Consider the following 14,524-nt stretch of genomic DNA (forward strand, 5'->3'; position numbering starts at 1 on the left):
AATACGAAAGGCCCTGCCAGGCCAAAACCCACAGACAGCAAAGAAAGAAATACATATTTTAAAGAATTATATTTATTTTCTATACTGTACCGGGCCATGGTACACCCTCACCTCTATACTGTACCTGCCATGATGCGCCATTACCTTGAGTACTGCATACAGCACTGATCGCCATACATGAAAAAGGAGATGGTACTACTCGAAAGGGTCAAGAGAAGAGCGACCAACATGGTTAAGGGGTTGGAGGAGCTGCCGTACAGCGAAAGATTAGAGAAACTGGGCCTCTTCTCCCTTGAACAGAAGAGCTTGAGAGGGGACATGATCGAAACATTCAAGGTACTGAAGGGGATAGACTCAGTAGACAACTCTCTAAAGTTGAAAGGGGATAGATTTCATACAAACGTAAGGAAGTTCTTCACCCAGAGAGTGGTAGAAAACTGGTACGCTCTTCCGGAGTCTGTCATAGGGGAAAACACCCTCCAGGGATTCAAGACAAAGTTAGACAAGTTCCTGTTGAACAAGGCTAGTCTCAGTTAGGGCACTGGTCTTTAACCAGAGGGCTGCCGCGTGAGCGGACTGCTGGGCATGATGGACCACTGGTCTGACCCAGCAGCGGCAATTCTTATGTTCTATGTTCTTAAGAAAAACAGACGCGAGAGCAGGAAGGCAAGGAAAAATATTCAATGGCTGTTGAAAAACACGACTTCTTAGCTCTGCGGAAAACTAAGAACTGAGGGACTGCGCGCCTAAGTAGGGCGGGAAGGCATGGTGCGGGCTACGCAAACTTTCTGAAGTCTTAAAGTAGCGATGCACTTTTAAAGTGTCCGTACCAGGGCTCCATCAGTGACGTCACCCACATGTGAGAATATGCTGCCTGCTTGCTTGTCCTGGGATAATAGACTGTACTCACAGAACTGCTTGGTGCTGTGCCTGCATCAGCTTACACTGCAGTTAGACAATGGAGACGATTTCTGCCTTAGACAAGTCTCTATGATTCTTCAGCACTTGTCTCTTGAAGTTGCCTTTTAAACAGGCTCTGAGAGCCTGAAACCCTCAACCCCACTAGCTCCTCACATGTCTTCGGGGGGGGGGGGGGAGGGGAAGGGGGCACAGCCAGAACCTGCTACAGTCCTCTGGACCAACACAGGGCCACTCAGTCTGTGCTCAAGTGTCTAAAAAATCAGGAGTGAGCTGAGCTCCCAAGGGAACACGCCCCAAACTATCCCACAAATTAGTGCTGGCTGGCTAGGTTGGTGCCCTGCGATAGGGTTGCCCCTCCCCTTCACCACAGCCCTCTGATCTAGACACTGTATCTTCTCCCAGGCAGAGCTGTCTCAGGAATTCTGTGAACCTCTGTAGTACCAGAAAGCCTCAAAAACCTGAAAATAATAAATCAGATGTAGAGCAGATGAAAAAATATCTTCTGTTCTCACTTTCAGAAGGAAACACTGAGGAACTGAGGCATTGCCCAGTGACACAAGGAGGTGAAGCTGAAAAATGTGCAAACTTTGCGGTTGAAGGAAAAAAAAACCACTTGTCAAACCCACTGTACCCCTTTGCACTAGAAATTACATGAAAATAATCTGATACCCAAATGTGTTCTTATTTCTGTCACTTGTGTACATATAACAATTTCCATACTATAGCTGCTGCTTCTGAAACCTGATTATTTAGAGTGTTTTAATATCTTCTCAATCAGTTGGGTAGCAACTGGACCTTCCTTGACTGTAGTTACTAATGGTATGGACGCAACTGGTCTATAATTTTTTGAGTAGGGTTTTTCTTCTTCTTCTTTCTCTTTGGAGTATTAGGCTGACGATCATGTCAGATTTGGGTTTTCCCTTCCAATTGTATTCTGAATCTATGGGCATTATTATAGTTTGAAGATTTTAATTGATGTGCTAGCCCTATACCTTTCCTTTTGTGTCGTGTCTGGTGGGAGTCTTGTTACAGTATTTGTGTTGCTTTTGTTCTGCTTTGTATTTTTACTGCATACCGCTTTGATGTACTTTAGTTTGAAAGGCAGTGGTTACAGCTATAGCCTCAGCACCCTGAAGTTATGTGTTCCAATTCTGAGCTGCTCCTTGTGACCCTGGGCAAGTCACTTAATCCACCACTGTCCCAGGTACATTAGACAGATTGTGAGCCCACTGGGACAGGTAGGAAAAATGCTTTAAGTACCTTTATGTAAACTGCTTTGAATGTAGTTGTAAAACTACAAAAAGGTGGTATAAAAGTCCCAATCCCTTTCCCTTATTAAATATTTCAAAATAAAATAAATTAATTTGCCACTTCATGCAAATTTTGCACTTTGATCTTTCAGAATGGAGGTAAGAATAATGCCACCTAATTGATTGGGTCACAAACCAGCTTTCAAATTGTCCTCCAACTAAATAAACTTCTCAAAAACTAGTTTGAAATATTCTTCATTTTTTGTGTCAAAAGAAAACAAAAAAAGCAACAGGAGACAAATCCACTCCACTTTCTGGGTTGCTGTTTTTTGTTTGCTTTTTGACTCGTGGTGGACCTGTCTACTGTTGCTTTTTTTCTTGGGACAGATTTCCAACATACAACGTGAGGAAGAATATTTAAGCACCAACAGCAAATCACGAAGTCATTGTATTATTTATTTAATTTTTATTTTTTTTTGTAACAGATGAACAGCAATCATAACTTCTGACATATGTATGACTGCAGAGCCTTTAGAAACAAATCATTACTTTTAGCCACACTGCTGCTCTGTTCACTTAGTACTGAGTTCTATGGAGAATGTGCCTTTCAAACAACTGCCACTCACCACAGCCATGTCATTCTTCAGCTTATCCAGGGCAATTTCACATTTCTCTAGAGTTTTCAATGGACACCTATAGGCAAGACAGAGAGAAAAAAAAAAGAAAGCAGAGAAAATAGTGAGGCACATATCTTGCAGTTAACATAAGAATAGCCTTATTGGAGCAGACCAATGGTCCATCTAGCCTAATATTCCACCTTCACAGAGGCCAATCCAGGTCACAAGTACCTGGCAAAAACCCAAAGAGTAGCAGCATTTCATGCCACCGATCCAACAAGCAGTGGACAATGAAATACCTACTGAAGCCCAAGTTTGAATGCCAGAAGGTAAGATATTCCAATGGATTTTTTGGTCCCCTTAGCATCATCTCTTCAGGACAAGGAGAAGTGAGGTCTGAGTTATCTTTTTGTTAGCATGACATAACAATCGGCTTTTATACCTGCAGGACTGTAAAGCTCTATGCGGTTTACAAAAGAAAAAATTATTACAATTGAATGGAATAGCTTAGTTGCTCAAATATTTAGTAAACAAGTACGTTTTTAAATGTCTTTTAAATTCCAAATAGGTACTGGAGGTCATAATTAGAAGGTCTAAATCAGGTGTGCCCAAAAGGTCAATCGCGATCAACCAGTAGATCGCAAAGGCAATGCGACTCGATCGCTGAGACCATCCTGGGCTCCGTGATAGACTTACATTGCCTTTGAGTTCTACCTGCTTCCCGACGCCATAAAGAGGACGCTGCCTGGCTGCTTGGCTGGCCCAGAACTTCCTCTCCGACATTAGAATTGACTTCTGGGACAGGTGTCGGTTGGGGAAGGATGGTCAGCCCGGTGCTTCTGCGTCCTCTTTACGGTGTCGGAAATAGGGAGAGCTCAGAACTCAGCGGCAGTGGCTTGGGGGCCTGTTCCCCGATGGCTTGGGGGAGGGCAGGGAGAAAGACAAAGAAAGAAAGGGGGAAGGCAGGGAAACAGAAAGAAAGGGGGGACAGAAAGAAAGGGGGGGCATGGAGAAAGACAGACAGACAGAAAGAAAGAAAGGGGGCATGGAGAGAGACAGAAAGAAAGAAAGAAAGAAAGAAAGAAAGAAAGAAAGAAAGAAAGAAAGAAAGAAAGAAAGAAAGAAAGAAAGGAAGGGGGGCATGGAGAGTGAAAGAGACAGAAAAAAGGAGGCATGGCGAGAGAAAGACAGACAAAGAAAGAAAGAAAAGGGGCAGGGAGACAGAAAGAAAAACAGAAAGGGGGCAGGGAGACAGAAAGAAAGAAGGGGGCAGGGAGAAAGAAAGAAAGAAAGGGGAGGAGGGCAGGGAGACAGAAAGAAAGAAGGGGGCAGGGAGAAAGAAAGAAAGAAAGGGGAGGAGGGCAGGGAGATTGGAAGAAAAAGTTGTGGAAGGGAATGAGGTCTAGAGGAGAGGAAGCATACAAGAAGCTGAAAGAAGGGAAGAAATATTGGATGCACAGTCAGAAGAAGAAAGTGCAACTAGAGACTCATGAAATCACCAGACAACAAAGGTAGGAAAAATGATTTTATTTTTAATTTAGTGATCAAAATGTGTCCGTTTTGAGAATTTATATCTGCTGTCTATATTTTGTACTATGGCCCCCTTTTACTAAACTGCAATAGCGGGTTTTAGTGCAGGGAGCCTATGAGCATCGAGAGCAGCGCAGGGCATTCAGCGCAACTCCCTGCGCTAAAAACCGCTATCGCGGTTTAGTATATACAGAGGGGATATATTTGTCTATTTTTGTATAGTTGATACTGAGGTTACGTTGCATAAAGTTATCTGCCTTGACCTCTTTGAAAAAACCCCGGAATAGAAATGATAATTAACATTTCTCTGTATACAGTGTGCTTTGTGTTTTTTTTAATTTTATTGTTGGTAGATCATTTTGACTTGGTCATTTTAAAAGTAGCTCGCAAGCCCAAAAAGTGTGGCCACCCCTGGTCTAAATCTTTACCCCTGAATGCTGTCTGATAAGAAAGAAGGCGATGATGATATATTTTAAATTTGCATCCTTTAACGGATGGAAAAATGAAGTTTGCATGCAAGTGTCTAGTGTGTTTACTATTACTGTAATGAAGGAGAACAGATTTGTAAGATAGTTAGGAGTTGGTCCAAACATGATTTTATAACAAATACTGCCAAACTTGAACCTTACATGAGCCTCCATCGGCAGCCAGTGCAACTCTCGAAAAAAAAGGCATAACATGATCATACTCCTTCTTTTTTTTTTTTTTAATTTTTATTTATAAAATTTTCATTCTTACAATAAATGAATAGCATAATATTTAGTTTATAATAATTATAGTTGTATGTACATTATCATATCATATATATTGAATCCCTTTCCCCTGTTATTTGTTTTTTCATTTTTCCTCATATTAATTTCTATATTTCCCTCCCTAACCCTATATTATTATTATCAATGTGTTAAGATATCTGATCTTTAGAATATTTTGTCAATGGATCCCATATTTTCTTAAAATTTTTTATATTTCCTTGTTGTAATGCCAATATTTTCTCCATTTTGTATATGTGACACACCGAGTTCCACCAGAATGTATAATTTAGCTTGGTATAATCCTTCCAATTTTGTGTGATTTGCTGCATGGCAACTCCTGTCAATATTAAAAGCAATTTGTTATTGTTTGCTGATATTGGACTTTGTGTTCTCATTGCAGTACCAAATAATATGGTATCATATGAGAGACCAATATGATTTTCTAGTAATATGTTAATTTGGGGCCAAATTAAATTCCAAAAGGCTTTTATGCAAGGACAAAAAAAAATTAAATGATCTAATGTCCCTACTTCTATTTTACAATGCCAGCATCTATTACATCTAGTATTATCTATTTTTTGCAAGCGCGTCGGGGTCCATAACACTCTATGTAATAAAAATATCCATGTTTGACTCATAGATGCTGACTTTGTTAATCTTAATCTCCAGGACCAGAATCTTGGCCATTGAGATGCAGAAATTGTCTGTCCAATCTCAATGCTCCAAATATCCCTAAGTCCAGTTTTCTTTTTTTTATTTAGAAATCCATATATTAATTTATACCATTTTGCGGCTTGGTGTCCCAAGAAATCCGCCTGGAAACATAAAACTTGCAAACTATATTGGGTATTAAGATCTTTCCATTCAGGGAACCCTACCTGAATGGCTTGCTTCAATTGCATCCATTTAAAATATTGTATTTTATTTAGTCCAAATTTATTTTGCAATTGTGAAAAACTAAGCAAGGAACCTTCTGATATGACATCATTCAATGTTCTTATTCCTGCATTTATCCATTGTTTCCAGACGATTTTAAATCCGCCAATTCTGATCCTGGAGTTTACCCATATTGATTGATTTAGAGATTTAGCTATTGGTTCTGGTGATAGGTTACTTATGTATCTCAATGTTTTCCAAGTATCTAAAAAGATTCTGTTATCTTTATATCTCCTAGGCATTGTTATGGTAATTAGATGTTCTGGATATAAAGGGAACAGGAGCTGCCATTCTAAATACAGCCAATCTGGTACATTTTCCATGAGATCTGGGAGGATCCAATACATACCCTGTCTTAAAATATAGGCTTGATGATACCTATAAAAATTTGGAAAATTTACCCCCCCTTCCACAATTGGTCTTTGTAATGATACTAAAGCGATTCTTGGTCTTTTCCCAAACCAAACAAATTTTGTAAGAATATTGTTAAGTTTTTTATAAAATGACCCCTGAAAAAATATTGGTATCATACTCATTTGATAACAAACCACAGGCAATACCATCATTTTAATAGTTTGAATTCTTCCCCACCAAGAAAGATGTAATGGATTCCATTGCTCACACATTTCTGTTATTTTTTTCAATAAAAGTTTTTCATTCTCTTTGACTGTGTCTTCAATTGTATTTTTGATCATAATTCCTAAGTATTTTATTCCATCTTCTTTCCAAATAAATGAATATGGGTCAAATAGTCCTTTCGTACAATGAACATTAATTGGGAGGACTTCAGATTTGCTCCAATTAATTTTATATCCAGAAAAAGTGCCGAATTTCTCTAATAAATTAAGTATACATGGAATAGTAGTATCCGGTTCTCTTAAATATAATAAAATATCATCTGCATATGCAGAAAGTTTAAATTCCCAGTTGGAAAACGTGATTCCCTTTATCTCCTTAGTCTTATTTATTGCAATTAATAAAGGTTCTAGGACAATATCAAAAAGTAATGGAGACAAAGGGCATCCTTGTCTAACTCCCCTATGCAAATTAAATCTAGTTGATAAATTATTATTAATATATAATCTTGCACCAGGAGAGCTATACAATGTCTGGATCATTTTAATAAAACCGGAGCCTATACCAAACCATTGTAAAGCTTGATACATAAAATTCCATTCCACTCTATCAAAAGCTTTTTCTGCATCTAAAGATATTAGAAAAGCTGGATCATTTATATTTTTTGCTAAATTTAATGAGTGGAATGCTAGTCTAGTATTATTTGATGAATGTCTTTTAGCAATAAATCCTGTTTGATGTACATCTATAATGAAAGGAAGAGCTTTAGCCAATCTAAGTGCTAATACTTTAGCCATTAACTTATTATCCACATTTAATAACGAAATAGGCCTGTAATTTGAAACCAGAGTAGGATCTTTGTTTGGTTTTGGTAAGACTATAATTATCGATTCTGCCATAGTACCTGAAATATTTTCATTCTTTATTTGATATTGATATAAATTTAACAGATGTGGTAAAATGATATTTTGAAATGATTTATAAAATTCAACAGTATACCCATCTCCACCTGGAGCGGATCCAACTCTAAGAAACTTCAATGCTGTTTCTATTTCTTTTAAAGATATAGGATCTTCTAAACTTCCTTTTATATGATCCGGAATATTAGGTCCAAGTAAGGAATTTAAGAATGTTAATCCTTCTTGTTTTTTATTTTTATAAGAATTAGAAGTGTATAATTCTTTATAAAAATCAAGAAATTGTGTTATAATATCTTTTGTGCTGGTATGTGTGTTACCTTGTATATCTTTTATTGCAATAATCTTAGATTTTCTTTTCTTTTCTTTAAGAAAATTTGCTAATAATTTTCCCGCTTTATTTGAATTGCCATAATATTGTACTTGTTTATTGAAAATGTCTTTTCTCACATATTGAGAAGAAATCTCATTATATTTAACTTTTACTTTTAACAACTCTTGTAATGTATTGTTTTCCCATTTTTTAATTAATTTATTTTCTAATAATTTAATTTGTTTTTCCATATCTTCATATTGTTTTTTAAGTTGTTTTTTAATAAAAGCTGAATAAGAAATAATATTTCCTCTCATTGTTGCTTTAAAAGCATCCCATAAAATTTCTATATTAATGTCATCTGAAGAATTAAGTTGAAAGAATTCTTGCATTTTTACTTTAAGATCTTCTAAGAATTTCGAATCTGCTAATAAATCATTATTAAATCTCCATATTGAATTAAATTGATCAATATTATAATTCTTAAGGTTAATCCACACACCAGCATGATCTGAAATTATAATTGGATCTATAACTGCTTTTGATACACGCTGCGCTATGTTATTAGTTACAAATATATAATCAATTCTTGAAAAAGATTTATGGACCTGAGAACAAAAAGAATATTCCCGATCATTAAAATGAAGGATACGCCATATATCTATTAAATTACAAGATTGTATTAAATTATCTAGTCCTAAAGATTTTATGATTTTACTTGGTTTCTTGTCCACAATTGGATCCATTACAGCATTGAAATCTCCAGCTACTACTAAGTTAGAAGTAGCCAGTGGTAGTAATATCTGTTGAATTTGATTAAAAAACTCAATTTGGTTCGAATTAGGAGCATAAAGATTAAATAAATCCAGGGTTGTATTTCCCAGATCCATTTTAATATGTATCCATCTTCCTGAAGAGTCAGAATTTATTAATTTAAAATCAGCTTTGCATTTCTTATTTATTATTATCGCTACCCCTGCTTTCTTCCCTATTGCCGGTGAATAAAAACATTTTGATATCCATCCTTCTGTTAGCTTCCTAGATTCAGTGTCCGAAAGGTGTGTCTCTTGTAGGAAATAAATATCTGCGTTTTGCTTATGGAGAAAACCTAATAATTTTTTTCTTTTTATAGGATGATTTAAGCCATTGACATTAATTGAAAAAATTTTAATATCCATTTACTTTTGTAATTAAAATTTGACATGAAATCATATGATTATTATTTTCAGATATCCACACATTGTAATAATATATTTTCTCCATACTCCTTCAACTTAAAAATAAGTCTGACCTCTGCATTTTGGACAATTCACAATCTCTGCAAGTTTCTCTAAATGCCTGCCAGGTATAAGATGTTACAGTAATCCAGCTGACTGAGGACCAAAGACTGGACCAAAAGTCTGAATGATGTGGCATCAAAGCATGCCCTGATAGATCAAAGCCTCCATAGAGTATAAAAAAACCTTCATGACCAAAGCATCCACCTGATTCCAAATGGTTAGACTTTGATCCAGAAATACACCCAGTGAGAACGGGCTACTGGGCTTGATGGACCATTGGTCTGACCCAGTAAGACTATTCTTATGGTCAGAAATTCTCCTGGTGCCACTGCCGCAATGACTGACTGCATGGTCTCCGTAAGTAACCATGGCACTTTCATGGCTACATTGACAGACTTCAGATCCAGAATCGTTTCTAGTCTTCCGAGTATCTGCCCAAGCCAATTCTATGGGCAGAACGGACTCTACGGCTCGAATAGCTAACAGCCTGTCTTCTGTGCTTGGACTTTCCTCACTTTTTCTAGCCAGCTGGCTGATGAAACCAGAAAGCAGTCCACCAGAGGGTAGCTGAAATAGAAAACCTTTTCTGCAACGTGACTGAAATTGATTAATGTGGTATATCGCTTTAAATATTTTAATTAAAGATAAGATGGCACAGATACAGGGCATCAGACACACAGTCAATCCCCTCCATGACTAGCTGGAAGCATACTTTGCTGTCCATGCTGAGAATCCTACGGACTTTTGGTATGACTTCCTACGGACTCCTGCTGGTATGATAGGCACATGCCACAAAAGAGGTCGCTGAGGTCATCTTAAACTCCAAAGCTAAGGCTTCAAACTGATGTTTAAGGGCTACATCAACCCTGCAGTCCTGTGAATCCATCAGGACTACACCTCCCTTACTAGAGAGGGAAGTACACTTGGTAAACTGAGCTACCAGTGAGTCCACCTTCAGCTGGACAAATAGTTGCTGAAATTCAGGAGCCATGGAATACAACATTGTCATTGTCTTAGCCCCCCTTAGGAGCCCTCTGGGACCTCCTAAAGCTCTGTAGTTAAAGCAGTCAGATTTGGATGCAAGGGAAAAAATGAAGTCTGAGCCTGGGAAGCACTCAAACGAACACTGCACAGCTGCAGACTGCAGAATCTCTAAGTTTAACTCCCTCAGCAACTCTGGGGTAATCTCCATCAACGCCATTGTCTTTAAAAGGTGGCATATTGGGGTGTGTGGCTTGGGAGCGCTAATGAATGGTTGGGTAAATTTGAAGCTCCTCCTAATCAGGCACTTTTTCAGCTATTTTTCAACCTTAACAGGTTGTTGTTTTTTTTTGGGGGGGGGGGGTTTGGAAAGTCTCTGTCATATTTTAGGTTTAAACAATTTTTATTGATGCAAACAACATCAAATACAGTTGAAGACATGAATGTTTACAATAATGATGCATCAATCACAATAATATAACAAACACATATAAATACTCTCTACATCCCCTCCCCAACCCCCCCCTTCCCCTCACAACCCAATGGTACTCTCTACCCATCTCATCAAAACACCAATCCTACTAAATAAATAAAAACCCAATTAGGATACCCAACTTAAAACCGCACTTCGACCTTTAGGATGTAATGTTTGCAAATATGGATCCCAGATCTGCAAAAACATCATTTTTCGCTTCCTAGCCCTTCCAGCATCTCTAGCTTCCCAGATGGCCAACTGATGAAACTGATTTCTCCAATGCCAAAACCTTGGCGGATCAGGGATCGTCCAATATTGAAGAATACATTTTTTTGCCAATAAACTCATCTTCCTACACAGCGCCTTATGTCCCTTGGGTAAGTGTCCAAAAGCCTCAGGTAAATCCAAAATAAAATGGGTCGGAGAACATTGCAATGATCTTCCAATTATTTCTGACATATAAGATATTATTCGCTTCCAAAAGTGCTGAATAAAGGGACAAAACCAAAATGCATGTCCCAAAGTATGACTTCCCATCCCACATTTATGACACAGTGGAGTTGAAAGACCTCCACCATAAAACAACTGTACACGAGTAAAACAGGCACGTAAAATTACCCTATAAAATTTCTCTTAATCATGCACATGATGTCACCCTAGGTGTCGCCCTTAAAGTACGTGCCATATTCCATTGTTCCAAATTAAGCTGTAATTCTCTCTCCCATTTATCCTGAATATACTGGTAGTCTTTTTCTGGTTGTAATCTTTGTAAGCTAGAATAAATATTAGACACTGAAAGAGACACCCCCTCATCCCTAGTAAACATCTTTCGCAATCTAGCCCCCAAATGCCTACTCAATTGTGCTCTGTCAAGGGATCTCACATAATGTGCCACTTGAAAACACGCAAACTGCGCACCCCAGGTCACCCCTACCTTAGCTAATAATTCTGCACGGGTCAGTAATTCCCCTTCAGCCCCCAAAACATGTTCTAAACTAGAAACTCCTCTCGCTCCCCATAATCTATACTCTCTAGAATCCCGTCCCGGAAGAAAGGCCGGATTACCTTGCAAAGGCAAGAGATCAGTAACCATCAGATTCCCTCCCAAGATTTGCACAAGCCAACGCCATACCACCTGTAATGTGTTAAATAATAAGCATGAACGAATAAAAGAGGGCAATGCCTTCCGGCTACTATGTAATAATGCAAACACATCATAAGGAGCATAAAACTCCTGTTCCATTTGAATTGGGTTATAAGTGCTGGTCATATTTATCCAGTCTCCTAAATGACAAAGGAGACACGCATAATTATAGATCCTCATATCTGGTAATCCTAACCCCCCCCCCCCCATTCCAGTTACTCAGTAATTGTGTCAATTTTATTTTAGGCTTCTTGGACACCCAACAAAAACGAGTAACTTTTTTTTATAAAAGATATGTAAATCTTTCTTTAGTAAACACAATGGCAAAGTCTGCAACATATATAACCATTTGGGAAAAACAAACAACTTAACTAAACAGATGCGACCCATCAAAGAAGGGCAAAATCCGCCAGGTATCTAGCAAAAGCTCCATCTTTTGCTGAAGCTTATCCACATTAAGGCAATATAATTTGGAAGTCAACATAGTCATTATTATCCCCAAGTACATAAACTGCCCTTGCGCCCAAGTCAATGGAAACTCCGAACCCCATAAAGCCTGAACCTCTACAGAGGACGATAATGCTTCTGATTTATTTAATTTTTTTTTTGGTATAATATTTCTTTATTGAGCAACACAATGTCATACAGAACAATACAAAACAGAAACAGAGCTGCAAAACCAGTGCACACCCGCCTAAGCAGGACAGGCGGAAAGCATCAAGCAATAATCCAGCAGAAAGCAGATGACAAGAAGACAAAGTATGTCCAATACTAAATTTTACAATAATAACCCCGGGCCCACCCCCAGAGAAAACAGAGCAATCCAAACAGAATACACAAGCTAAGGCTTACGCACGCAAACCGCACAATTCGATATGAAGACCCTACAAAATTAAGGGAGTACATTTCTCAACAGGCACAGTCTATGTCGTGAAGTTCTTGATATTATTGTCTTCAAACATGTTGGAACACTGATTCTGTGCAATTTTGTTCATTATTATTATTATTTAATTATTTATTTTACAAGTGTAATGGAAAAAAAAAGGATTTGGGGAAAAATATGGTACATTTAACAGAAATAGAGTGCAGCGCTATTTGTTAACATTTGAATAAGCGCACGGCTATCATTCAGGGATCGGTCATTGAGGCGGTTAAAACTGTCAAACTACAATGGATTTCTTCAGAAAGAAGTTTAACAGCTCTGACAGATTTCAGGAACATGAAGTACGTCAGAGAGAATACAGGATCAAAGAGGCAGCTGAGACGGAAAGGGTGTTTATGACTGCATAAAATGAAGTGATGTGAGGTTTTCGCTGCGCATGCGGAAGTGCATATGTTTACGGAAGGAAAAGAAGATAAACAATAGTTATGGCGTAACATGGATCAAATGCGTATAGGGATTTTGCACTGTGCTGGATTAAAGATTTCACTTGAGGCTTCCATTTTAACAATTAAGGATTTCGAGTACAGTAAAAAGGATTTAAGTGTTTTTTCGTCAGAACAACGTCTCATAAGATTCTGTGTTTGCTGGATGACAGTCGTTAAATCGCCTTATGGATGACCTTAACAACAAGAGAAGATTCCGGATATGAAGTTGGGGTCCTGTATTTAGTGCTGACTACGTCATTTGAGATTTCTCTTCATTTTGGAAACTACAGTTAACTACATGGATACAGGATTTGCAGGAAATATGGAGTGGTTTTACTCTGAATTTGCATTCTATGGGTTTTGTATTGCTTAGAGTTTAGAAAATGGCAATGAAATGTGCTAGATTAAGGTTAAGAGGGTATGATGTATGTATGATTGAGGTAATACAAGAGTGGTAGAGGGAGTATGAAGAAGATTTATGTGGATTATGATGAATGTGTGCTGGTATGATAGATTATTGCATTGGTAAAGCATGGGAAATAAATGGTATTTTTATAAGTAATAAATGTAACTTTTGGTTAGCAATGCGGTTGTTTGGGGTTATAGTGGGATATATAAAGGAACATTCACAGTAAGGTATGGGGGTGTGAATGAGATGAGTTGTGGTATGTTGGATGATTTTGATTAAAGTAGAATGTATACTAATAATAATAATAGCTTATATACCGCAATACCGTGAAGTTCTATGCGGTTTACAGAAGATTAAGCAAAGGTAACAAATTGAATTGACTTTAAGAGGGGAGGAAGAAAGAGAATTAATAGGACAGGAAATTCATTGTTGAGGAGAGAGTGATCAAAAGGACAAGTTAATCGCTATAGAGGGGAGAGAGAAGAGAGGATCAGTTGTCTAGATGCTTTAGGAACAAGTGTGTTTTTAGACGTTTCCTAAATTCCCCATAAGTAGTGGGCGAAAGCAATTGTTCTAGGTCTTTACCCCATGATACTGCTTGGTGTGAGAGGTGTTCATGGTATTTTTTCAGTTTACAACCTCAAACTGGGGGGGAAATGAAATTGGAATGTGAGCTTCTCTTGTGTCTGTTGGCTGAGAAGAAGAAAAGGTCAGTTATGTATTTAGGGGCAAGTTCGTGTAGTGCTTTAAAGCAGAAGCAGGCAAATTTAAACTTTACGCGTGCCGCCATTGGCAGCCAATGCAGCTGCCGGTAGTAGGGTGTCACGTGGTCAAACTTCCTCAGCCCAAAGATCAGTCTGACTGCTGCATTTTGCATCAATTGTAAACATTGCATATTCTTTTGGGAAACTGCTAAATAAGCGATGTTACAGTAGTCAAGTAGACTTAGTACGAGGGATTGGACTAGGGTTCTGAATGCCGATGTATCGAAGTAAGCTTTAATGGATCTGAGTTTCCAGAGAGTAAAGAATCCCTTTCTGATTAAGGAGTCTACC

General features: G+C 38.0%; 1 protein-coding gene across 4 annotated transcripts in view; it reads right to left on the reverse strand.

Annotated features, from left to right (window-relative positions):
- Nucleotides 1-14,524, reverse strand: part of MED15 (mediator complex subunit 15) — a 161,379-nt gene that overhangs the window by 12,289 nt on the left and 134,566 nt on the right. For all 4 annotated transcript variants that reach the window (XM_033953768.1, XM_033953765.1, XM_033953766.1 and 1 more), the window contains one exon: nt 2,798-2,864. In XM_033953768.1, the coding sequence (XP_033809659.1) occupies nt 2,798-2,864 (67 nt within the window). The remainder of the gene's footprint in view (nt 1-2,797; nt 2,865-14,524) is intronic.

The sequence above is a fragment of the Geotrypetes seraphini genome, chromosome 8, assembly GCF_902459505.1.
Source record: "Geotrypetes seraphini chromosome 8, aGeoSer1.1, whole genome shotgun sequence".
Lineage (NCBI taxonomy): Eukaryota > Metazoa > Chordata > Amphibia > Gymnophiona > Dermophiidae > Geotrypetes > Geotrypetes seraphini.